Raw genomic sequence first — 24362 nt, 5'->3', positions numbered from 1 at the left:
GAATTCAATTAAACTACTGAGTATTTCATTATACACAGGTGACTTTCAGTCTGTAGCATGATGAACGATCAAAACAGACAGTCAGTGTCACAACATACTAAGTGCTTCAGTGTCAAAAGAGGAACACTTGCTTTTTTTCTCTCCTCTCATCTGGCAAGACCAACAGGCAGGAGAGGAGAGGTAAAGCATGGATGACTTATGTTAATACTAACACATACAATGGTCTTCCTTCCAATCAGTTGCAGTTATTAGCCCACACACCGGCATTCCAACAACTTGCCATCATCACTGTAGTAACAGTGCCAAGCACTGGTGCACCAGAAAATGCTTAAGAGAGGGAGAAGGGGAAAAAAGGGGGGGGGGAGGAGAAGTAGTAGTAAATTCTCAATATCTTGCACTGACTGTCTGTTGTTCCGTCAAACAGATTTGTACCTTGGGGGGAGTAGGGGTCTAAGTCACAATATGGGAACATGAGGGAACATGACAGCATTTAAATGTAGAAACAATAACTATTTCGTACTGTATACAAAGGTACTAATGTTTAAGTCTGCATAAAGCGAACTGATAAATGACTGCTGCGTAAAACTGAAAACACAGAAAGAAATGTCTTATACAATTGTGTTTCTAACTTAAGGCACAAATTTTATTTTTTCAGTCTCAAAGAGTTGAGGGGAGGTGTGGAAGCCTTTTGTATGAACATAGCAAGGGCATGCATAGTGGAATCGAGGAACACCCTGTTTGCTAAAGAAAAAAATCCCTCAAATGCTAGCATCCGCTCAGTAATTTTGTTTCGTTAGGGAACCATGGCAGATTATTTTTTACACCCAAAGAACAAAGTCATTCATTCTCAGCCATGCAGCAGATGAATTACGCTGAGGAAGAACAAAGTCTGGAAAAAGCTGCAGACCATAATACTGTGGGGAGAAAGGGTTGCTGTGTGGAACAATCTGTTATGCCCATACCTAAGCAGACAGAGCAGAGCAGCAGCCTCCAAAGCCTTTACATCAAAACATTGTTATAAAGAGGGGAAAAAAAAAAAAAAGTCACAAACATTTTAACTTCAGTCATTGCCTACTGCCTTTTGAGTATATCCAGCTTCACGAAAGGCTTTTTTGTAAAAGCTGAAAATACACACTGCAATGGACCAAACCTTGTCGTTTTTACAAGCCTCAAACAATAGCTGAAAACATGACATTTTATTCTCTGTCCTTGCCACTAAAGAACTAACTTTTCAGGGCATGAAAATACAGGGTTGACAGGAAGAAAAAGAAATAGGATACTATCCATCCTCCTTCTCCCCCCTCATTTTAGATTTCAACCAAGTCAGGTTATATACAGTAGCATGACAGAAAACCGTAAATTCTTGTAGTCCTCTCTCCACCACTCACTCTCTTCAATCTCCTTTTGCTTTTATCCTGCCAGTCCCCCTCTCACTGACACATTCCCTCTTATTTTATCCACTGCCTGTCACACCTCATATTCTACTTCACTAATCTGCTCATCGTCAAATGCAAAATACACAGGGCAGGGTGCAGGTGGAATTTTGGTCCAACAAATGGTTAAGTAAAAAAAGGACTGAAAAAGGAAACTGTAACTATATAAAAATTGCATAAATTGGCAAACACTGAGAAAGAGCCACTTTTAATCCTCAAGAACCAGAGGACATCAGCTTCCCTTCTTTTCTCCAGTTTGGCAACAATATTCTTGCACTTAAACGAATAAAAATGGCTTTCTACCCTGCGTGACTAAAAGCTGAGCATCACCTCATCCGTAATGCAAGAGGAAGGCCTGAAAGTTGTCTGCTGTATTACCCCTTTTAAATAACATTGCTGGAACTTACTATGAGTTGGCACCAGGAAGCCAAGTCAGAAAACAAAGTTAGGACTGACTGGAAGAGGGCAGAAAATCCTGAACAGTTAATACTTTATACTGGTCATTCTTTAAGTCTACGGCAGGAAACTATTTACCTAATAATTTGCCAAGGCTTTTTTATTTAAAAGTAGTTCAAAATATTATGCCCCGAGTTAACCACTAGTATTATGCTGTACTACTGTGACTTTATATTGCTGTGCAATGTTCATAGAAGATAAATTTACTCCAGTGATTCAACAGTATTTTATTCTGTAATTGGTAAGAAATTAACTGCTTGATTTATAACATGCTTAAGTTACAACAAAAACTGGTACCTTAAAGTTCTTTAAAAAACCCATAAAATTCAGCTAGTTGTGTGTAGCTGGTGCACTCAAACAGAACTGTTTCCAGAACTTCACTGTCTTCTTTCACTGCTCTGAACATAAATATTTTTTAATGCATGGATGGTACTTTTCACTTATTTGTTCTTAGGAACTAATGGAAAAATATGCTGAATCGTATGGCACATTAATGCCTACCCACACTTCTCTTATGTGACCTACTGCATTGTTGGAATTAACGCCAAGACAGTGACCCTCGTCCCTCTTCTGAAATACACAGTATAGAGAAACCTGTGCTAGCCCTTAAAGACAGCAAGCCCCAAAACCTTTACTAGCACATCAGCATGCCTGACAATTTATTCTGGGAAGTTCTAGTCTAATATAGCTCTTATGCCACACGTACTCAAGTGTGCTGGATCACAGGTAACAGTATTTTTATTTCGTCTCAGTTTTCAGAGCATATACACTACATACGTTAACTGTGAGGAATAAGAAAAACTCTAGATCAATAATCTATCCAAGCTCCAGCCTAATAAACTTAAGGTTGATCTACACAGGCTTTTATGGAAGCGCCCAGAAGACAACAAACTCTCATTTCTAATCTACAAATCCAGGTGCACCGTAATATTCTGCAGCAGGAAACGTCTCCATCCTCTTCCCCCATTTAAAACTGAAATAAGCATATTCAAAAAATAAAAGATGTGAAGAAAAATTTCTAATCTACCAAATCTGTCTGTAAGCTAACGTTGAGGAAAAAAGACTAAGTGTTTGTTTAGAAATCAGAGTATCTTTAATTAAATTCTTATTGCAACCTTGAAACCTTTTTAGGCTAACTTGTAGCACAAAGAACAGGTTTATTTTAACATGCAGCTCTACAACTGCCTTAAAATGATAAGAGATTGCTGGGATGCTGAAGAATCAAGTCCTATTGATCTGACTTAATGTGCAGATCACCACTGCTGACACAAAGGAGACAACAAACATGGCTGGGGAAACACTGACCTTTAATTTAAATACATATAGAACACTTAAAACACAACTGACATATACCATTCGCAGACAAATGGCTTATGAGGAGGGAGGGAATTGTATCAGCCTAATTATGCCAGAGCAAGAGTGTGTCTGTCTGTGTGCATGCATGAAAAAAAGGAAAGTTTAGAATATTAAGCATATCTTCCTGTGCACAAGATCCTTTCTTACATAGTTGCATAGTTTTCTTTTCCCTTAGAGGTAAAAACAGAAAAGACAGAAAGCAAACCACTGAAATTAGTGACAGAAACATGAAAGAAACACGGAGTTTCTCCTCTAAATGTCAACAATAATATTTTCATTGAAGGGTTATCAGCTTCATTTACACCAGAGTGCCATACCTGTTGAAGTTAATGTCTGGATAACTAGAATACTCAGACTTCATCTTCGCATTGCGACGTGGAAAAGTACAGAAGAAAGCATTGGCTAGAAAACTAGCAATCTGTTCCTGTGACATTGTGATGGAGTGATTCATCTTTTGTTTCAGTAGAGGTATTGGCTACCAACAAAAGAAGTGAGGGGGAGGGAGGGGCAGGAGAGAAGGGAGGGAAGGGGAGAGAAAAATAATTAGCTTACGCATTTTAAAAGAAAAAACAGGAGCACAAAATTACATTTGTTAAATTAGAGCAAGAGTAATTTAGGCCATTGGTGAACCCTTTAATCAGCAGCACCATTAAAGTCAAGAACAGTTTATTCAAGACAATTTGGGAAAAGCTTGCTTGACAAACTGCAGATTTCTAATCAATAATAAAAAGAAAGACCAAGAAAACACAACTTATCAAACAAAACCACGGGGAATGGAGAGGGGGAAAAATAGTTGGGATGTTGCAAATCCTGGTCAATCTTAAAAACTGAAGTAAAAACCCACTTTCAATAGCTGTATAGTTAAGAACCCTTAAGGACTGCTTTCAGCTACAATAACCATGCTTTATATTTTACAAAGAAATGTGGAAGTCATGCCACAGAGCATCACTCCATGGCCTGCTTTGAATTTTTTTCTATCCTACTTGAAGAAATAACACTGATAATATTTGCAGGAAGTGCATGATTATCCATTCTTTTAGAATCAGAATGAACAAAAAGCTCAGCTTCACTTTGGTCTTCAGTTTGGAGTTTTATTTGACTCTAGTCAGGGTTTCTTTAATATAAAAAGAAACAAAGGGGCAGAGGAAACCAAAAAAACCTGAAGTGTTATACATCTTCCATTTTATCAGGCTTTAGCCTCCTGATTTGGAATTTTCGCTCACCACATTCACGGCTTTTTTTTTTAAATTACGTGATAATACTGGGGGGGGGGGGGGGGTGGGGGGGCAAGGATATAATTCCAACTGCTAAGGAGTCCAGTAACAATTACAATAAACCCACTTAACAGGAGAAAGAGAATAGAGTTTTCACCTCTTCTTCCAATATTCTCAGCCATCATCATTAGCCTAGCTCCAGGAGAGCTGAGCAGCTACAGTTTAATCCTTTTAGTTGTGAATACAGAAACTGCTACTAATTTAGACTGTTGAATACACAGCCCTGTTTACTCCACAAAACAAATAAGTTTTCCTTCATTCTTATAACTACTACAGTCATGTTCACTGAATCTCATTCTGTCTTTTGGCTATTTAATTAACAAGCTATATTATGATGTCTGAAGTCACACAGCTAGAGGGGGGAAAAAAGCCTAAGAAGCTCTCCCTAGTAAGTTCTACAAGCCTATAAAAATAGGATATTTTGGACAGTGTGTTATATTAGAACAAATTTAGCTTTATGTCTAAACAAAAAGAGTCTGACAAAGTTTTTCACAATTTACACTGCCTAGCAGTACATCATCTTTATGAAAGGCATTACTACATGAACTTGCAAGTCTTGTACTTGACGTTGTGTTCATAAACTTCACAGCATTCTCAAAAACCTCCCCATCAAGTGACTAGTAAAAAAATTTTTAAGAAATATTCATACTGTTTGACGTTATACATCTACTGTAGGACCCCTGCAGCATAACAAAGTAAAGGGAGATTTTCCCTGCTTCTGTGCAATAAAATCAATTTAGAAAACTGTAACAAAGGAGCCTACAAATTAGAGTTGTTACCTGAAAGGTAAGGAAAAGGAAAGTTGTGTCAACCTGAAAGGTTTCATGGTCATCTCATTTAAGAAAAGCAAGAAGCACTCCAGCATATAGAAAGGAAAGCATCACTGAAGTTCAGGATAAAAATATGACAGCGAGAAATATATTTTTACATTCTATTATATCATTATAGATGTGCATTGTCCGTTCTGTTCCCTAGGCCTCAGCTACATTCAACACAAAAACTATAGCTTTTATTAAGAACATAACGTGATCCTGATGTTTTGATCTTAGCCATTAGTTACAGTTTGCAGAAAAGTGGTCTGCCACAGAGCACTTAGCCAGCTCTGTTTACTTACCTGGGTGCAGATACTAGGGAGACAGAGTGCCAGCTTGACCATATCAGGAAGAATGGACTGGAACAAATGTTGAGCCTCTGCATCTTCAAGAACCTGTTAAAAAGAAAGGAAAAAAAGAAAAAGAAGGCTTTTTACCTCAGAAACAATGATTGTACGAAAAGTTTGTGAAAACAAGGACCCATTCAAAAGAAATGAGAGAAAAAAAATAGGTCCTATTAGCTTCATGCAAATCTGTAGCATTTTTCATGGTAGTACCTCACTGCATTTTACCTTGCAATAACCCACTAATTGAAATACAAAAACAATTTTCAAAAGCTGCAGTTGAGAAAACATGTCACCAAATGCCCTATAAAGGAACCTTGAATAAGTTATCATTTGACTCTTTCCAAAGCAATGAACCAAATTCTCAACTGGTAAAAATCACTACCTAACCACAAAAGTACTAGAACAACTTACTTAGTCAGGTCATAGTCCAAGACAAGGACCTGCGACATTCTCCTGTTACGGACGTAAGAAACACACTGCTGGGTCAGACCAGTGGTCCCTAGCAGCAGCAACAACAGGAAATGCTATGCAAGAAGAGCATGCAAGCCTGGGCACTTTCTGCTGCCCATCCCTACTATGTTCCCTCAAGAACTATAGCCGCTAGATTACATACGTTAAAGGGTGCAGCCTGCCTGGTCCCACACGCTGAAGTTGCAATCTCTTCAGTCTCTTCCTGTAAGACAGCTGATCCTATGACTATTTTAGCTGCCCCTCTCTACCTGCTCTAACATTCTTCCTGAGAAGGAGAGACCAGAATTGACAACGCTCAAAAAAATGGGCACACCAATGTTTCACAAAACTTCTCAAAGCTTTTATACTGAAGACCAAGTCACATCAAACCCTTCCTGTCCTATTCTCAATTCCCTTCCTGACACTGGCCCACTGTTGACATGTTTGGCTGCCAAAGCATATCAAGCTAATGCATTCAGAGACAGTCCAGGATCTCTCTTCTCAGTTGCAACTGCCAGTTCTGAGCTCAACATCACATACACAGTGTTTAGATCAACCCACCCACGCCCCCATTCATGTATCATACATCTATTTTTAAAAGGTGCAAAAGGTTCTTTATGGTGGGCAACGCTCTTCTAAGAAGAGCTAAGATAGGCACATGAATGGGAGGTTGTGAAAAGAAAAGCAACATAAAGCAGTGCGGCTGCACTGCTTTAAAGCGGCACAAAAGCATGCCATATTCTCAGAAGTCTCACATTCTGCCGTATGAACGGGCTGAAGTGAGATCAAGGAGAGAAGCACATTCTCCATCTTCCTGTGCAGTGGTGCAGTTTTTCCCCTGATCTAGGGATCCAGGCGCCAGATGTGACGGGCTGTTAGATTTGCATGCTGTGTTTAAGGCAAAAAGCATAGAGAACACACAACTTGCACTACAGCTGGGGAACAGAGCACAAAGGTCAAGTTCAGCCTTCTGCCCCCCTCTTTCCCCTACATCCTGGGAATTTGCATTTGAGACTACCTTCTACCAGTTTCTAGATTAAAATCATTAAAATTCTGGAACTGTGGCTTTAAAACTACAGAACATTATTTTTCAAGTAAAAGTGTTAGAAAATAATTGGATTTACTACCAATTTCATACAAAAACAATAGCAGACAGAATGGACAAAACAGCATCAAGGTATTATCAACTTTAGTCTCTGCAACACTTAAGACTAATTGTGAAATCACAGAAAGTGATCTTTTTAGTCATACAATCAAAGCATTGTCATTCACACTTCAATGGAAAGTTTCACACAGACTTCAGAATGTAAAAAAAGATACTGGCAATTTTCCTGAGAAGAGGAAAATACAGTGCCTCTGATTCAAAGCATACTGTTCCCCATAAACGCTAAGCTGAAAATATTGTTTGAAGGCTAACAACTTCTATTCTTCCAAGATCATTAAAATAACTATAGAAGTATCTCTGCTCTATTCCCTCCCATTCCAAGTGATATAAAGGGATAAGAGTACTCAGGAAGTTAAAAAACAAAGCACAAACAAATGCTCAAAGGACAAACAACAACTTATGGCAGGGAAGGGGGGGAAATAAAACAATCCCAATACCTACACAGTTACTTTGTACACATTATGTATGCTGCTCATGGAGACATACAAACAAGGTTTTAATTCAGTTTTAAATTGAAACAAGAACTTACAAAGAACAGCAAGCCTAGGAAACATGAAAATCATTTGATATTAATAGAGGAGGAATCCAAGTAATATACAAATTATTCCTAAAAGTCAACTTTTTTTTTTTTAAGGTTAAGAAATGAACCAGATGCATCTCTCTCTCTCACTCCTGTTGTTGGCTGCATAAGCACCTACATATTTACACAGTACAAGTCAGATATTGAAAATTATGACCTAACCTTTAACATCATCTGCTCTAGCAGGAAACTTTGCTCTGTTCTTAGGCACAATGTTTTTAAGTGCCATAAAGTAACAAAATGAGCATTTAAAGGCTGGAATTTCAGATCTCAGTACATGAAACCATAAAATGAATATGTAAGTTAAATCTATTCAAAGGATGACATTTAACCTCAGATGTCTACCAGGCTGTCAAATTCTGATATTCTCTCCCCTTCGGGTAACACTTCCTCTCTTTTAAAGTTGACATATAAATAGTGGCTGCTATGCTTTGCTGACTGCCACAGACTATACAGTATCACTTATCTGCTGACACATTATGGCACTGGACTTTGTCATAGCTGTCAAAACTTCAACCTTTTCTTTATGCTCCTTTGAAAGCAATATAATAATAGTAGGAGACAATTTCTTCCCAAAACAGAAGCAGGGCCAGCAATTTTACAGCTCGGCTCTGATACAAAATGCATAACTACAAAGTTCACTTCTTAAACTCTCAAATTCTACTTTTCCTTCTCCTTACCTTCCTAATGTTGTACAAGAACATGCTCTCCTCTCCACATTATTCCTATGCATGACTTTTACCAGACCTCCACTAATGAAAACCTCAAAATTTGGAGCTGTTAATGCCCAGCAGTGTTCTCATTGAACTTCAGACAGATTATTCTTACATGTAAATGACAAATAAGGTGCGTGGGGGTGTGTGTGTGTGAAAAGTGTTGGGTGCTACAAAAACCTTACTACATTTTCACAAGGTAAAGGACTCCACAACTTTAAAAAGATGATCATTGTGAGTGCTAAATTCACAGACCTTGCCAAGAAACTCCTAACTCTGCATTGTTCTCTACCCAAACCACCAAGCAGCCTAAGCATCCCTGTTTTGAATACTCCCCTATTTTGGCAAAGGTCTCCTAAATATTGCAGGGAAGCACATCAGTAGTTTTCAAGCTCAAACATAGTTTGTTTCTTCCCAGAAATGTTATAACTTGGCAAAATAGCTGCTGCAGTGAGTAATCTAAGAAGTTGTTCAACTGGAGGTGCTTTTTTTAAAAACAAAAAACCCCAAAAAACAACAAAACACAACACCCAAAACAAACAAACAAAAAAACCCTTTCTCCCGCTCCTCTCTAAAAATAACTCCTTGGGGAACTAGTCAGTCCTGTGCTTCCCATTCGTATCTTGAGACTATAAGCCATTACTGAACAGTGGCAGTAAGCCCTAAATATGTATCCTTCCTTGCTTTAAGTTTCTTAAAAAAAAAAAAAAAAAAAAAAGTAACTTGAGTCATGGCAATATCCATGCAATCATAACTTCCCCTTTCTGCCCATGGACTCTTCCTGTACAGATAACATTCCTATGAAGTTTCTATGAAAAAGAACAGCTGCAAACCCCTGGCTGCTTGGCCCTCATCCTCTTTTGACCACTAAACCCACATGCCACCACAGCTTTGTAGACCAACCACTGTCACTGCATATTCTCAGATACGCTCAGTGCAACACAGAGCCTGGTTTTATCTGTGACAGTCTTTTCAGACTTTGAAAGCAGCAAAAAAAGAACACTCAGTCATGGAAAGTAAAAGGATTCCAGGACGTGGAGTGCTGACACCACAGCTACATCTGACAGACATGCCACAATGCAAATGCCAACCTGGGAGAACCTAGCAACAGCACAGAGAATACCTGGTCACAGAATTGAATGAAGATTTATTTAGAAGGAAATTCTCTCCAGGAAGCAGTGACTTGCACTGATGTAAAATCCAGCATATTTAAACTCACGTTACATATTCTACTTATCTGTTCCTGCTTAAAGAGGGATGTGTCGTTCTATCTCCCCAAACACACACACGCACCCATCACATTTCACCAGTTCCCATGTTCATCTGATAATTTCCTGAGATCCTTCAGCTTGCTAACACTACAGGAAATAACTTGTGGGGGGTGGGGTGGGTAGTCTTCCTCTGCATTAATAAGTTGAACCAGCCTACCAAAAACTCATGCATTATTAGATGTTCTGCAGGGTGGGTGGTAGGTGAAACAGAACCAATTACATCCCTTGTCAACAGGCTACAAAGGCAGATACCAGTTGCAACTCTTCTCACTGAAAAAGCAGTAATATTCTAGTTAGTATGAACCTGTTCCAACAAGCACCTCACTTTGAAGTAAACTTCCTAGTACAGGAACGTCTGTATTGATTCAGTAATGTGCTTTTAACTGTGTACAATCTTTTTCAAGACTACAACAATGCAAAGATTGAGAAAGGACTGGATTTCCATTGTTAAAAAAATAACATTTGTTTTATAATCTAAGGAATTCTAAAATATGAAATGGTTGTCAACAACTTTTGATAAAGGAAAATACATCAAGTATCATAGCAATTTTGTTTTTAAACAATTGCTCAGTTTCTCCTTTCCTTATTATGCATACATGTCCTTTGCAGCATCCTTCAGGATTTGAAATAAAAACAAAAAATATATTGTTGGCTTTATACATAGTCCCCCGACCATGCAAAAAATTATTTAGGAATGAAATAAAAGCAGGGGTTATACCCTGAGGGAAAAGTATATGGAATCAGAGTTGCAAAGCATGACTTGCCTTTTGCCAAAGAAATCACTTGGCGATTTCATCAGTATTTGCACGGGAGTGACTGATTAAATGAACATGACTTAAGGCTCCAATTCATAAGATGCAAATGGTTCAGCGAGCCATAGCAGAGGTAAGAGCTCTTGGCCAAACTTGCATTGCAATTTTGCAAAATGAACATTTATACTGCAGCAAAGAGGCCTGACTAAACGCCACCATAAGTAATGGCCTCTTGTCACTATAAACCAGTCCTCCAAAATGTAATGAACGAGTATGCCTGACAGTCCTAATAAGAAGGATCTGAGGAAGCATGGGGTGACAGTGATGGTAGAGAGTTTAAATCTAAATCTGACAGCTCATCAAACCAAACAAACTGCACATACAGAACACAAATTTGGACAGCTCTATCTATCACATGGGAAGGTAGAGTCATCACGCCAACAGGCAACCAGCATGCTAAGACAGCGATGGCTTAATGCTTTCAATTTGTTTGGTTTTATTTCCCCATATTAACTTTTGTGGCAGGACAAGGACCAACTGAACCATGTTCTTAAGGATGAAGGGGAAAACCAGAGTGTTTCCTTCAGACTGTGTGTCTTTTATTTCCTAATTCTAATGGATTTTGACCTTCTGACTTTTTTCCTTCCCAACTGCCATAATGCCTCATGCACTTTCTTAGAATTACTTTGTTTCAGTTTGTAAGTGCGCTGTACCATCAGTTACTATACTGAACTGTCTTTCCAGTAACAGCTTTCCTAATTATTTTAATGAAGATGTCGTATGGTTAGAGGTGGTAATAGCCTCCTATAACTAATTAGACAAACTGCGTAACTTCTATGTGCTCTATTCACAGTAAGTTCATTCTCCTAATTTCGGGAATAATTTTTTTCTTTTTCTTCACTATCTTCAATTTGTCTCAAATAAAAATATTTTTACAGATCCGCAGATCTGTATATTATTAAGACCCACATGATGAATACTTCCAAGCTGAAAAACTTGGTTGCAAATAGAGGTGTAGCATATAAGAGTATATATAGCCTACCTACACATAACAGCATTATTAAACCTCCTCCAAGTCTGCAATTCAAAGAAAATAACAAAGAAAGATATGCGAACAAAGCAATACTATTCACATTCTCACAAAGAGAAAGATTTGCTCAGTGCCACAAGCAAGGAATATGTAGGTGGAACATGCCATGAAGTCTAAGACAATTCAGAACGGTCTTCTGAAAAAAATTTGATCAACTTCTGTAATTTTGCAATTTTGGTGAGGATAACAGGAAAGGCAAAAACCTGAAGTAAAAAATATATTTGGGGAACAAGGACAACAGGAACTTGTGTTTGAAGGCTTAATTTCTTTTTAAGACTGTTAACAGTCTTGTTCTACCCATAAGCATTTAAAATGCTGCTTTTTTTCATTCAACGCATAGACTGTACCTCCCTTCCAAAGGCTCCCATTTCACTGTCAAATGAGATGTAAGAGTTCAACTGTGCTCTTGCACTATTCTACAAGATATTGGTTCTTGTGCACTTTTGGATAATGTTAACAATTTCTATTTCCCACTTTTTTTTTTTTAAAGTGTATTCCACAGAACCACCTCCCCGGCACCCTGAAGCATCTCCTTCACTATTCCCCTCCAGCTAAGACTTTCCTTTGAGATGACACTTATACAAAAACTTGAGCATACTTAAGCAATCACAACACGCGGCTGCTCCTTTAGCGCACTAAGCAACATTGTCTTCCTTTTCTCTTCCTTCCAGAGCAGCCTGTACTTATTTACTTGTCATCCTGTCTCATACAGAAGTCACATGCTCTTTGTATGCTGTGTAAGACTTAAACATGGCGCAGTCTAGATCCACGACTAGAACTCCTTGGTGCCAATAGAACAACCAAGCCACTGTCTATGACATTTAAGTCTTTTACCTGAAAGTAAACCAACCTCAGACTGCCAACCTGTACTCCCTTTCTTCCCCTAATCCTTGTCATAAGTGCTTTCAAATATTATAGAATCCTAAAAGCAGACTCCCTCAATTTGTTATTTGGAACAGCTGGGGAACAAAACAAAACAAAAAAGCCTAAACAAGTTCTTACCAGGTGACTTTGAAAACTAATATATTAACTTAATGCACCCTCAAATATCCGAAACAAGTTTCACTAAGTCATACTCTCTACAAAGCCTTTTCTTCTGGACAGGGAGTAGATGAACTATACTTAAACACACTGTGCCACAACTATCAGTGTATCTGATACCTAGACAGAGACACTAGGCTGTAGCCCACTAACTTGTATGCCTATGTAAAACAGACTCTTTGTCATAATGTAAAATATTATACATATAAACAAGGGCAAAACCTAGAAGCAAAGTGGGGGTTGGGAGGGGTGAGGATTTTAGTTCCCATGTTATTAAGTTAATGAACTTCCAAAACTGCAGGAGAGAATAAACTCTTATCTGCCTCCTTTAGTTCCCTTACAAAACTAATTCAGTAGGAAACACACTTAGCTGTCAAATCCATCCCATTTCTTGAGCAGTTGTCTGATTAGAAACCAGAAGAAGGACAAAATAATCTTTGGAGGGAAGAGGGGAAGAAAAAAAAAAACCAACATAACATTGGATTATGCAGAGAAGAATCTTATTTGAGAAGAAGAATGCTTCTGACATTTATCAAAACCACAAACTGACACTTCAAAAGCAAAAAGGAAGACAGCTTACAAGGCAGAGGTTAATTCATTTTTGTTTAATTTTTCCCCCCCCCGAAGGCTCATTCACGTCTTCTGCCAATCCAAACCTGGAATGATCTCTCAGGTGTATCATCCCTAACAATGGCAACTTTGTTTTCAAAGCTTTTCAACATTCTGAATAAAATCTGAGAAGAATGTATATTTATATTGCCATCTCCTCTTAATGGTTTTAGAAGCCCAGTTTATACTTCTAAGGTACTGGAAATCTAACCTCAATCATTTTCATTACTAATGAGTGAAACCTCAGTCCTGATTCTCTGCAGGCCACCAACCAACTCTACCTGCACGTTCTTGCAGAGCTATTCTATCATGAGTAGAAGCACCACAAACATTTCCAAAGCACTGGCAGAGTCCTGGGAAGAAAAGTCAAATACTGATTTCTAAATACTTTTGAGTTACTCTTGGGAAATACAAAGTAGTGGGAAGGACAATGACCTTGTTTCTACTGCAGCACTGTAACATGAGGGGAAAAAAAAAAGTATCTTTCATCTGACTGACACAAGCTAAGGGTGAAAACAATCTGTTTCCAGGTTCATTCAAAACTTTTACCTCTCTAAACACAGTACGGGGCGGGGGGGGGGGATGTTTAATACTGCCATGATTTTAAAAACATCCGTTAAGAACCCTAGTGAAGCCATCAGATGTTTAATTACAACTTTTTTCAACCACTTTTGAAACCGATAACCTTGGCACTAAAAGCTTCATGAGACAACATAGCTATTGCCCTTATAAAAGCTGAATTTTCTTTAACATTACCAAAAAAAAGCCAAGCACAGACAGAAGGGGAAAAAGAAGGATCAACTAAAGATAACACAATAGCACTGTAGATAGACTATAGACTATTTTTTGCTTGGTTGTCAGAATTATAGACTCAAAATAACCAATATCTTGAGAAAAACATGCAGCAATTCAGATTATATTGGCCAAATAAGACCCTCAGACCATCTCCGGGGTACACACTCTGCCACCTTTGCAAACCTGCTCTTTAACAAATACATGGCAACTAATAACAAACTCTGCAAGGAAGCAATACAAACAAATTCAGTTTTTCAGATGAAAATGAATGAGAAGAAGTTACAATACGCTTCATTTATGCCTTCCTAGTCATCCTAGCAATGGCAATGCCTCTTTATCGCTTCCCTACTTCCATGTACACTTTTTCAGAGCGTTTCTCTTAAAAGCTTTGACCATCATCAGTTTTTTTATTCTAACTGCTCCAGACATTAAAAAAAAATTCTAAAGGCACAAAGCAGCTAAGGAAAGCCACCACAACCAAAAGGAGCTTCTCTTAGTCATTTGGGATAGATAGGTGAGCACAGATAAATGATGATTTACCCATAATCCAATGGAAGCAAAAAAATCTGTTCATCAGCCCCCTGTTCCCACAACAAAATAAGCAACTATCAGAAAATAGCTTTTAAAACCAGAACATTTATATTTACTAGATTTTTTTTTCCTTTTCTTTTTTTAAAAAGGAATGTGCTCAATACAGTGAAAAACTACGGAAGAGATCCTCAGGATGTATCTTTACATTGTCTCAAAGCATTAAATATCCAAAAACACTTAAGACACAATATAATTAAAACTTGACACCTGGTATGTGTAGATATCCCGTCCCTGGTAATTCTGAGCCAATAGTCTGATGCAATAGTCATTGCGATGGTGCTTACAAAACACCACTTAAAAGATACTCAACTGTTCTGCTGAAAAAGTACAGAAAACTAAGAATAAGCCTGTAATTCAGTACTCAATGCCATTTCTCCTCTACAATGCTTAGTTTCTAATGTTTTGAATGTGTACAAGATGCATATTGCCCCCACCCCAGAAAAGCTCACATTTTGTTCAATATGGGGACAAATTCCTTTCTGCTACTGTGAAAAGAAAACCCTTCATGGCACACTCAAAAGACCTTTTCAGTTCAGATTTTAAAAAGGTAATCTGATGTAATGAAAATTGTTTGAAAACATCTGGACTAAAATGAAATTCAGCAAGGAGCAATGGATAGGCTATTTTCAGCCTTGGGACATTTTGTTTCTTGCTTAAAAGCCTACATTTGTAGTGCTGACATCTCTGTACAATGCTCACTTCTGTTCGTACTGTCCAGACAATTATAAAAATGATTTATCAAAAACCCAGTCAACAGAACAATTTGGTACTTAAAAATTCCTTCTATTCCAGTATCACTGATTACAGCAATCATTTTTTCAAGCAGGTCATTCAAACAACAAAACATACAGGAAAGACTGACATGGTTCATAAGACCTGCTAGGAGACAAGAGTGGGGTAAAGCCTTATTAGAACGTAAAAATCTCGCAGGATATGCACTTACTTAACAGTAGCAGGTGTTCTTAAACAGTTTGGTCTTTTTCAAATGAGTGAAAAATCCAGAGCTCAACCATAATCCAACTAGATTATACTACAGTCGCATCACCTTCAGATGTTGCATTTATAGTCTTTTTTTAGATGAAAAATTGAAATAATGGTAAAAAAAAAAAGGAAGTGTAATTTCCACAATTGTCCAGGTAATTTCCAAAATTTCTTAAGGTTATTAAATTAAGGTTAAGACCACACACACTTAAAGGCTGTGTGGTTCTGCGGCTGTTTGAAATTTTGCAATTGAAGTAGAGTATTTCATTGACAAGACAGTTCTTAACTTTGTTCAAATCAGCCCAGTGATCTCAAAACGCAACCAATTCTTCTTAGACAGGAAACAGACATACTGCCAATATTTGCACATCTGATTTTTCCGCTCAGTTCTCAAACATTTAATATGCTCTGTCTTAACTCAATTACTTGCATCCAACACATTATCTGAAAGTATCAAGCTCAGGCCAAATGTGCTAGTACACTACACAGCAACATACATTCAAATGAGAAACTATACTTCGGCAAAAAATGCACTAAGCACATTCTGTAGATATTCTCCCAGGTCTTACTAGGTTTATGCTACAATTCAGCAATTCAATAACACACATTTGTTAGGTTTTTCAGTGAAATACAATAAATTTCTTCTATTTATTTTAATTATTCCTAAGTGCAAAGCATTGACTAACAGAAACAAGACTCATTGTAATATGCTTCATCACTCCTCACATTGAGAATATTCTCCTGTATTCTGGAATCTGTGCAGAACACCTGCAGTAGAAAAAAAGTGATCTCTTAGAAAGTGTGTGCACATATCCATAGGCCAAAATTTACATAGTAAGGATTTGTGCAAAAGAAAAATAATTTCTAGTACAATAATTAACTTCAATTTTTCAAGAAAAGGAAACCAGACTTTTGGAAGAGCAAAACATCTGTAATATGGATGTGTGATATTTATGGAAAATAGAAAAAGCTGTATTTATAAATTAATTTATTTACATATTTATCTTGCATATTATATATTAATAAGTTTATGTATTTGTAAATGACATTTATAGAAAATTTGAAAAGGGTATTAAGTGAGGTTCTAGAAATTTACAGGTAGACACTTGCATGTAAAGCAGACAGTAACAAAGCCTCAAATCCTGACTATTCTGGACTTCTAAAAGGATCTAGCATCCAGAATTATGATTGCCATGCAAGTTTTAATGGAAAGAAGCAGGGAGAAATGGGAGTCCTTTTCTAATCCTGTTTCAAAACTAATTACAGCTGTAATTGTAAGACAAACATTTTTAATAGCCCATATTCTATATCACGTAAAAGCATAACTAAAGGGTGAAGAAAAATAGCAATATAGTCCTTCAGCTTGACAACTGACCTTGTTTTCTTGCTACGTAGCTTTTTATCAGATTTTAGGATAAGATGAGATTCGTGCCATACAAAAAAACCTGCTAACAGCCAGTTTTGAGGCTAAAACCAGTGAACTCACGCTTGACTGGAAAAGGAGAAAAAGGAGCACACATAAATTGGTCTGGTACACTCTTCCTTTTCCTTCATGCTGAAGGTTCTTCTCTGCAATTAAGTAGAGACAGAAGAGACTGTTCTTTTTAAAGAGCTTTATCATGTTTCTTTCAACCTCATAGAAAAATCCAAATTTAAAAGTTATACATCTTATTTCATAATAGAAAAGGATTTCCTGAATGCTGAATTTCTATGGGAATCAACAGCAAATATGCAGATCCTGGTCATTAAATAGATTGATTGGCTTCAAATAGCTTTCCCAAAAGACAAAAAGACCACAAGACATGCATAAACAGGCACTGCAGACACACACACGCTTTTTCCTACACTAAAAGCCAAATCTAACAGTTGGAAACAGTATTATACAGTGGAGAATGACAGTGTCTACCAAGAGCATATCCCCTTTCAGTCTTCCTATTTGCATCAAGTAGGCACCAAGGGTTTAAAGTTCTGCAGAGCGCCTGGAAAAACAAATTTTAAAAGGTGTAAGTGCCTTCAAGTGATGTTCATTTAAAATGTCAATTACATTTATTATTTTGTCCTCCTAAAAGAGATTAGTATATAGACACCCATGCCTTTCTGTCAGCAACGTCTTATATTGGTACTACGCCACAACGGGACCTGTGTGACAAAGCCACTTCTGCCTTTTAACTTCAACTCAGCAAAGTCTTAAGAATGTAAAAATGGACAAAAGTTCATGAAAGCCCATCAACAAAAGATGCCTAGAGAAGTCTAACAGCAAAAAAAGCAAGTAATCAGCAGCACTTCCTCACAACGCACTTTGCTTGCAGTAATGTTTCCGACATTTCCAGAGTCTATCACAGTATCTGTGTAGATGTCAATGGGATCTTTCTACCAGCAATTTCTCCAAATCCCTTCAAAACCTTTTGTAAAGCCATAGCATCCTCTGCATCCCCTGACAAGGGAGTTCCGCAGCCTTTTATTCAGTATCTAAATAAGTAATTATTTTTGTCTGGTTTTGAAACCCTTACCTGCTAGGAACACCCATCTGGTGTCCCTTAACTGACGTACTAGAAGAATGAACAGTCATTTCCTCTTCACCCTCTCTTACATTCATTTTGGACATCACTGTTATACCCGTTCCTCACTTCTCTCTTAACTAAGATGAAAAGATGAAACAATCCTAGCTTATTTCATTCCTCACATGGAAACTATTACATACTTTTACACCATTACTGACTCCTCTCATTGTATCTTCTCCATTTCACAGACACAAACTTTCCACCAAGATGATAAAGCTCAAAGAATCCAGACAAACATAAAAATAGTTATGGATACAATGCGAATGTCTGCAAGATGTATTGCGATCCACTTTTCAGATGACTCACAGAAGCTCAGAGACAATCACTGTCTATGTCACACAAATTTACCTAAACTCCAATCTTCGGTCTATGCTTCCGAAGAGATCAGTCAAACTTATATCTAAGCTATTTGCAATTTCCAACACATGAGTAATCACCAGAGATTACAGTTTGTCTTTTAATGACATGCCTAAGTACTGGATTTAATCCTTTTCAGCACTGAATCGCATACAGACATTATTTCACAAAGTAACCTTTTAAACACAAATATTTGGGGAATCCTAAATGCTAACAGTCCTGCATATATAACATGAGTCCCTCTCCTTCTGCTTTGCATATACAAAAAAGCAGCAAGAGTAGCTAAAAATCAGATGACTAGATCCGATTCTTTCCTTTTACTGAAGCATATCAGGATAGCCTATAACTTAGATAATTTTCAAGTAAGAATTGAAAAGCATATGAGCATTATTCCTTTGTTTTCTGACACTAAAATAATGTCAATGCTATAGTCCTTCTCCAAGTTTCAAAGGAGTTTAGAAGATGACTGAAATTAAATCACTTGAGCAATAAAAGAGCCCATCGTCGTTTCATTGCCTGCAGAGTTCCTTTTTGTCACTTTAAGTGTCTTACACATTTTTTCAGTAGATTCGTTATTAACTTAAGCATTGCTGCTAAATCTCACAAGTTTTAGATGGGACCAAATCACTAAGTTTGATACAGCTCTACTGTAAAGGACAAAAGCAAGTTGTGAGGCTGCTCACTGACTGGTTCACTTCAAAGGAGCTCAGATTTTAGCGACAGCAGAGGTTCTATATCACAAAGGTTCCTGAAGCTTCACAACATAAATCCTGCTGACTTAGGTTCTCGTATACTGTGCAACTAAAACTGAATTTAAAAGAAGGAACACCTTTAAAGAAAGTTATGCACTGCTTATACAATGTCATGTCATTTGCAGATTTAAATGTTCCTCTGTTATTACTGAAAGAGCAGGGCAGACGCAAGCAATAAGAGGAAGAGTTCATGAAACAACATTAACAATAATTATGCTTAAGTTCTAAGAGACTTTAAAGCAATACAATAAAAACAAAGTATGTCCAGAACAAGAAGGCCCAATCTAAAGCAGCAGACCATGTGACTGTCAGATGACAAATGATAAAGCCCTACTTTTCCCTTTAAATAAAGTTGCTGCTGTTGGAGATTTGTCTAAGATATAAGCCTTGAATGACCTCACTAGTCTTATTACTTCATGCACTTGGGAAAAAGCAAAAGAATTTGGTCTTGCCTGGAAGTGGAAGGGCAGATCCACAAGAAAGAAAAATAAGAACTACTACAGTATGTAGCACTGTGATCAAAAGCATGTAGTAAATTCCCAACCTATTATCATTCACATAACTAAAGCTCATCTACAACACATTGTGGGTCCCAAGACAGCTCCATCCACAGCAGTTTCCTTTACTGCTTGTTGTTTACTCTTTCCTATCTGGCTTCTAGGTAAGTTCTGGGAAAACAGATGCAAGGATGACTTCCAAGTGACAAGAATTTTGCAAGTAAGAAGAAAAATGTCAGCACTAATAATTTTCATCCACTAAGTAATAACTTGAATAAATCCTAGGCCTGTTTGCCAATATTAACAAACAGATGGCAAAACAAATCAATGCAACAGTGTAGAAATTCCATAGAGGACAACAAAACTGTCAGCTGCCTGAAGCAAATAAGCTACCAAGAGCTTTACGTATATTACTGATGGGTGCTATGAACTTTTTAAAAGAAACAAAAAAAAAAAAACGTAAGCTCACAAATTTGCTTCACTGTACAAATAGGAATTTTACTTCCACACATTAACTGGTATGCAAAAGAATCTTTTGAAAATAGTGTGAGGGCTCCCTCTTCTGACAACGCTTTGGACAAACTGTAAAACTAGTCAGCCTGTACATGTCAGGGTATGTTGGTTTAGAAAAAAATCCTGGCTCACATACATGATATTTCTTTCCTATTAGTTAAGAAAGCTGAAAGTGTTTTAGTCTTCAAGGAAAATAAACTTAAGTCCAAAAAACTGGTAATTATTGTTATTACAAGGAAATTGATTTGAATCTTACAAGTAGGATTTAAAAATAATGCATATTTTGACTGCATAACTTGGAAGGAAACTACCTAAACCAGGAAACACAATGTAAGACTGATATGAAAGCATTTAACAGATTAATAGATAAGGTGACCCGTGTCCAGAATCAGAAGATAAAATAACAAATGGTACTTTACAATTTATCAAGCACAGACCAATTGAAGTAATATCTGAATACACTGGCCTTAAATGAATCACTAAAATAGACACCATTAGATTTGTGGACCCAGCTCCCTTCTAAATCAGACCACAGAATTCTTGGTTAAGAAGGTATTGGAAGCCAATAGTGCCCAAGAATATAAATAGATATTTGAGGATCATAGAATCTGTTTTAATATTTTTCTTTTAATAGATATTTGTGACTATTTCTCCCTCTGTTGAGCTGCTGCCCCTCCCTTTGGGCTGATTACTCAAACTAGCTTTCCTTTCAACCAACCCTCTCAACTTCTGCTGAGCAAACGTCACCTGAAACAGTTCCCCTGTTCCCTCAAAACCATAAGATAAACAACAAAATACACAAGCCAATGGTAAGACCTTCATAATTAACTCCCAAATACAGTGACTTCAAAAGCCCCACTTCACTACAGCTGGTATATTTAGGTCATTTCCACAGAGGATCTCAACTTTTCACTCAATAGCTGCTCATTTAAGCAGACTGCAGTCATTCAAAGCAGATGCCTTGTTAATTTACAGAACTTGAAGAATTAACACAACCCTTAGCAATAGAAAAGATTTTAATAGCTCTACAAGATGTATCCCCTCCACATCTGCTGTTCATCAAATTCAATATATTTAGTAAACAAAGCCAGGGTAAGGTTTTCCTCCTGTGGTCTACAAGGAGCCACTGTCTTACAGTGCTTCACTGTTCCTTATTTAATATATTGCTGCACTCTTCACCTTGGTCTAAAATCCATGTTTTGAAACAGCTCTCATCCCTTCATCTGGGAACCTCACAAATAAATCATCATTCCCAGGTGACAGAAACTGCCTTTTCACCCTCAGTGAAAGACTGATGCCTGATACATAGTTTATTTCCCTATTGTTCCTCTCTTCTCTGGAGACAGCTGATATTACTTACTCTCCCTGGCTGATGATCTCTGAATCTAATCATCCATAGTTTCCAAACTCCCAGGTACACAATATGAACACATCCAGACAAGCTCAGTTGCATTGGTAGCAATACTATGCAAGTCCGGTACATTCCTGAGTCAGATTTTTAAATAGTTCACTTGTACTTTAAAACATTCCACTAATTTAAATATGTATTCTTTAATAAACCAAGACTGAACAGTTGAACAGGCCAAGTTAATTTTGGTTAGTACAAGAGGAGCAAAGAAGCCAAATGTCCACAGCCTCTACCATCCAGCCATGACAGCCTGAAAAACAGAGACCCCACAGACGAGAGGAGGGAGCACTAAATTGGCAAGATGGGCAAACACAGTAGCTCTCATGGCTAGCAAACACGATACCACCAGTATTTTTATAGGTACTTTCTGTCAGTAATAACAATACTGTGTTGCATGCAAAACAAAAAGTATTCTGTAAAATAGTACTCCCTATACACAATGGAAATAGGGAATAGAAAGAACAGTTTCTCTGATCACATGAATTAAGCAGACATCTATTTTAAACACACATAACTAACAAAATTAACTTCAAATCAAATTTAGTTTCCACTGAACCTTAATACAGCTTAGCAAGCCCCTCCCAAGTAAACAAGCACATGCGTTTTAAAAGCACTTCTGAGTTGGTGGGAGAAAAATACCACATGAGATGCAATAGAAATTGTTATCTCCCATACTGCTTTAATTAGCACAGTTTCTGAACGTCAGTCAAGATGTACATTAATAGCCCAACCTACATTTTCCACTTACTATTCAGTTTTCTTTTCCATCCTCTTCCAGGAAGGTAACATGAAGTCATAAAAAAACACTCCAATCTTTCAAAGGCTCTACACTTTAAATTCATCATCTCAGCATATAGCAAAAACCAGCAAAGCACAGCCTATACAAACACCAGTGTAACATTACATTAAAGTTGTTTAAAAAAGGAAAAAAAGAGCAAGACCTTTTAAAATAAGAAACCATTACACTGGAAATATTAATACAATTTATTAATAAATCTGGTTATCATAAACAGAGAAAAGGCATTTCTCACCTTACCTTCAGTAATCTTAGTTGTTACTGAAGCACCCAAATTACCTGCTTAGGATTTAAAATGAATCCAGATCATAAAGTATAATTATCATTTCAACTGAAGTTACCAGCCAAATAACTGTCCACATAGATAATCAGTGCAAAACCTTTACTCTTGAAAAGGCAAATAAAGCCAAAAGCACTGAGACATATAGACAAAGTAGTCATGTACATTTCACTTCCTATTTTCAATCAACTTGGTTTACCTTCTCACAGAAGTCAGTAAGAGCAGTGAAGTCCCATTTCTTGGAATAAGCAACATTGTATCTCAGTATAGCCTCCTGGGGAAAGAGCACAACAAAATAAAGCTTAGAGATACTTATTAACAGAAGACAAACGATTTTATGAAATTTCCTTTATGAAGTAACAGTACCATCTAGTGGCTGTAGCCTGTCACAGAGCCTACCAAAACCCGTAAGACTATTAATATGGTGCAACTCCATGATACTGAATCCTGTATTTTAGGTTTGGCATTGAATAAGCTTTAGTCTACAGGTTTTTCCTTCTAGCACAAAACAAGATAAGGCATGCTTGGATCTGCCTACAACACACAACGTAAACACTCCCCACCCAATGCTTGCTCTCTTTAAAAATACCAAAAAAAGTGTGCCTCAGCAATGTAGCGGAAGTTTTACCAATTTACAAACTTAAAGAATCAGAACCACAACAAAATTAAACAGGCCCTTTACAACGACAACCACCTTTAAAAAATTCTCAAGAAAAAACACCAAAGAAAATAGTATTATGAAGGGAAGTTTCATTAGTTCCCAGGGGAGCACTATTCATTCTATTGAAGTTTATCTGCAGCTTTTACATCCTCCTCCTTCCCTGCCTTTCAGGTAAAATCTAAATTACACTATTCTTCACAAAAACCATAATAGCACTTCTAAGCTGCTCCAAATCACAATTCATTAAAAGCCAATCAGAACTGTAAGAGTTATCAACAGAGCAATAGTCTCCAAAATTTACAGATTTTTGTCAGCGGCTTGAATTGTTGCAATTTTAGTGGAGTATACTGGTGCGAAGAGTTATCATTTCAAACTCTCTCAGCTGTGCATCGCCCTACCATCTGGTTCTACAAAAAGCCTACATGCTACATTTACCACAAACTAGTAGATACCGCTGGACAAACACAGCTTTGTGTAGACTTATAAAAGACAATTCATTTTAATAATACCTAATAAATTCAGTGGTAACACTTAAGATGCATTAAGACCCTTAATGCATTAGAGAATCCCTTAAACAGCAAAGATTTTTTTAAAATTTATTTTTTTAAGTGATTAAACAAATAGGACCAAGCCAGAATCACTAACAGTACACAGAGAGCCTGCATTTTCTTATATGTATATAGACTTGATTTCAAATGGACAACCTTACCTTCAAATCATGCGAGCAAGTAAATTTGTTAAGTAAGGCAGTTTGGATTAGTTCCCATCGACTTCCAGCAGCTCTGTCTCCATTCTTTAAAACAAAAGCCCAAAACAAAGTC

General features: G+C 37.3%; 1 protein-coding gene across 5 annotated transcripts in view; it reads right to left on the bottom strand.

Moving 5' to 3' along the window:
• Nucleotides 1-24362, bottom strand: part of PARG (poly(ADP-ribose) glycohydrolase) — a 72575-nt gene that overhangs the window by 35638 nt on the left and 12575 nt on the right. For 2 of the 5 annotated variants that reach the window (XM_087764803.1, XM_087764804.1), the window contains 7 exons: nucleotides 24251-24334; nucleotides 23080-23154; nucleotides 17623-17695; nucleotides 17203-17285; nucleotides 16443-16484; nucleotides 5634-5726; nucleotides 3563-3720 (listed from right to left, as the gene is read on the bottom strand). In XM_087764803.1, the coding sequence (XP_087620929.1) occupies nucleotides 3563-3720; nucleotides 5634-5726; nucleotides 16443-16484; nucleotides 17203-17285; nucleotides 17623-17695; nucleotides 23080-23154; nucleotides 24251-24334 (608 nt within the window). The remainder of the gene's footprint in view (nucleotides 1-3562; nucleotides 3721-5633; nucleotides 5727-16442; nucleotides 16485-17202; nucleotides 17286-17622; nucleotides 17696-23079; nucleotides 23155-24250; nucleotides 24335-24362) is intronic. The other 3 variants (XM_087764805.1, XM_087764806.1, XM_087764802.1) reach the window with 2 other exon arrangements.

Source organism: Nipponia nippon, unplaced genomic scaffold (assembly GCF_047370975.1).
Source record: "Nipponia nippon isolate SJK-2023a ecotype South Korea unplaced genomic scaffold, ASM4737097v1 scaffold_3, whole genome shotgun sequence".
Classification (NCBI taxonomy): Eukaryota; Metazoa; Chordata; class Aves; order Pelecaniformes; family Threskiornithidae; genus Nipponia; species Nipponia nippon.
The sequence above is the reverse complement of the archived record's forward strand: the minus strand, read 5'-3'. Positions and strand labels throughout refer to the sequence as shown.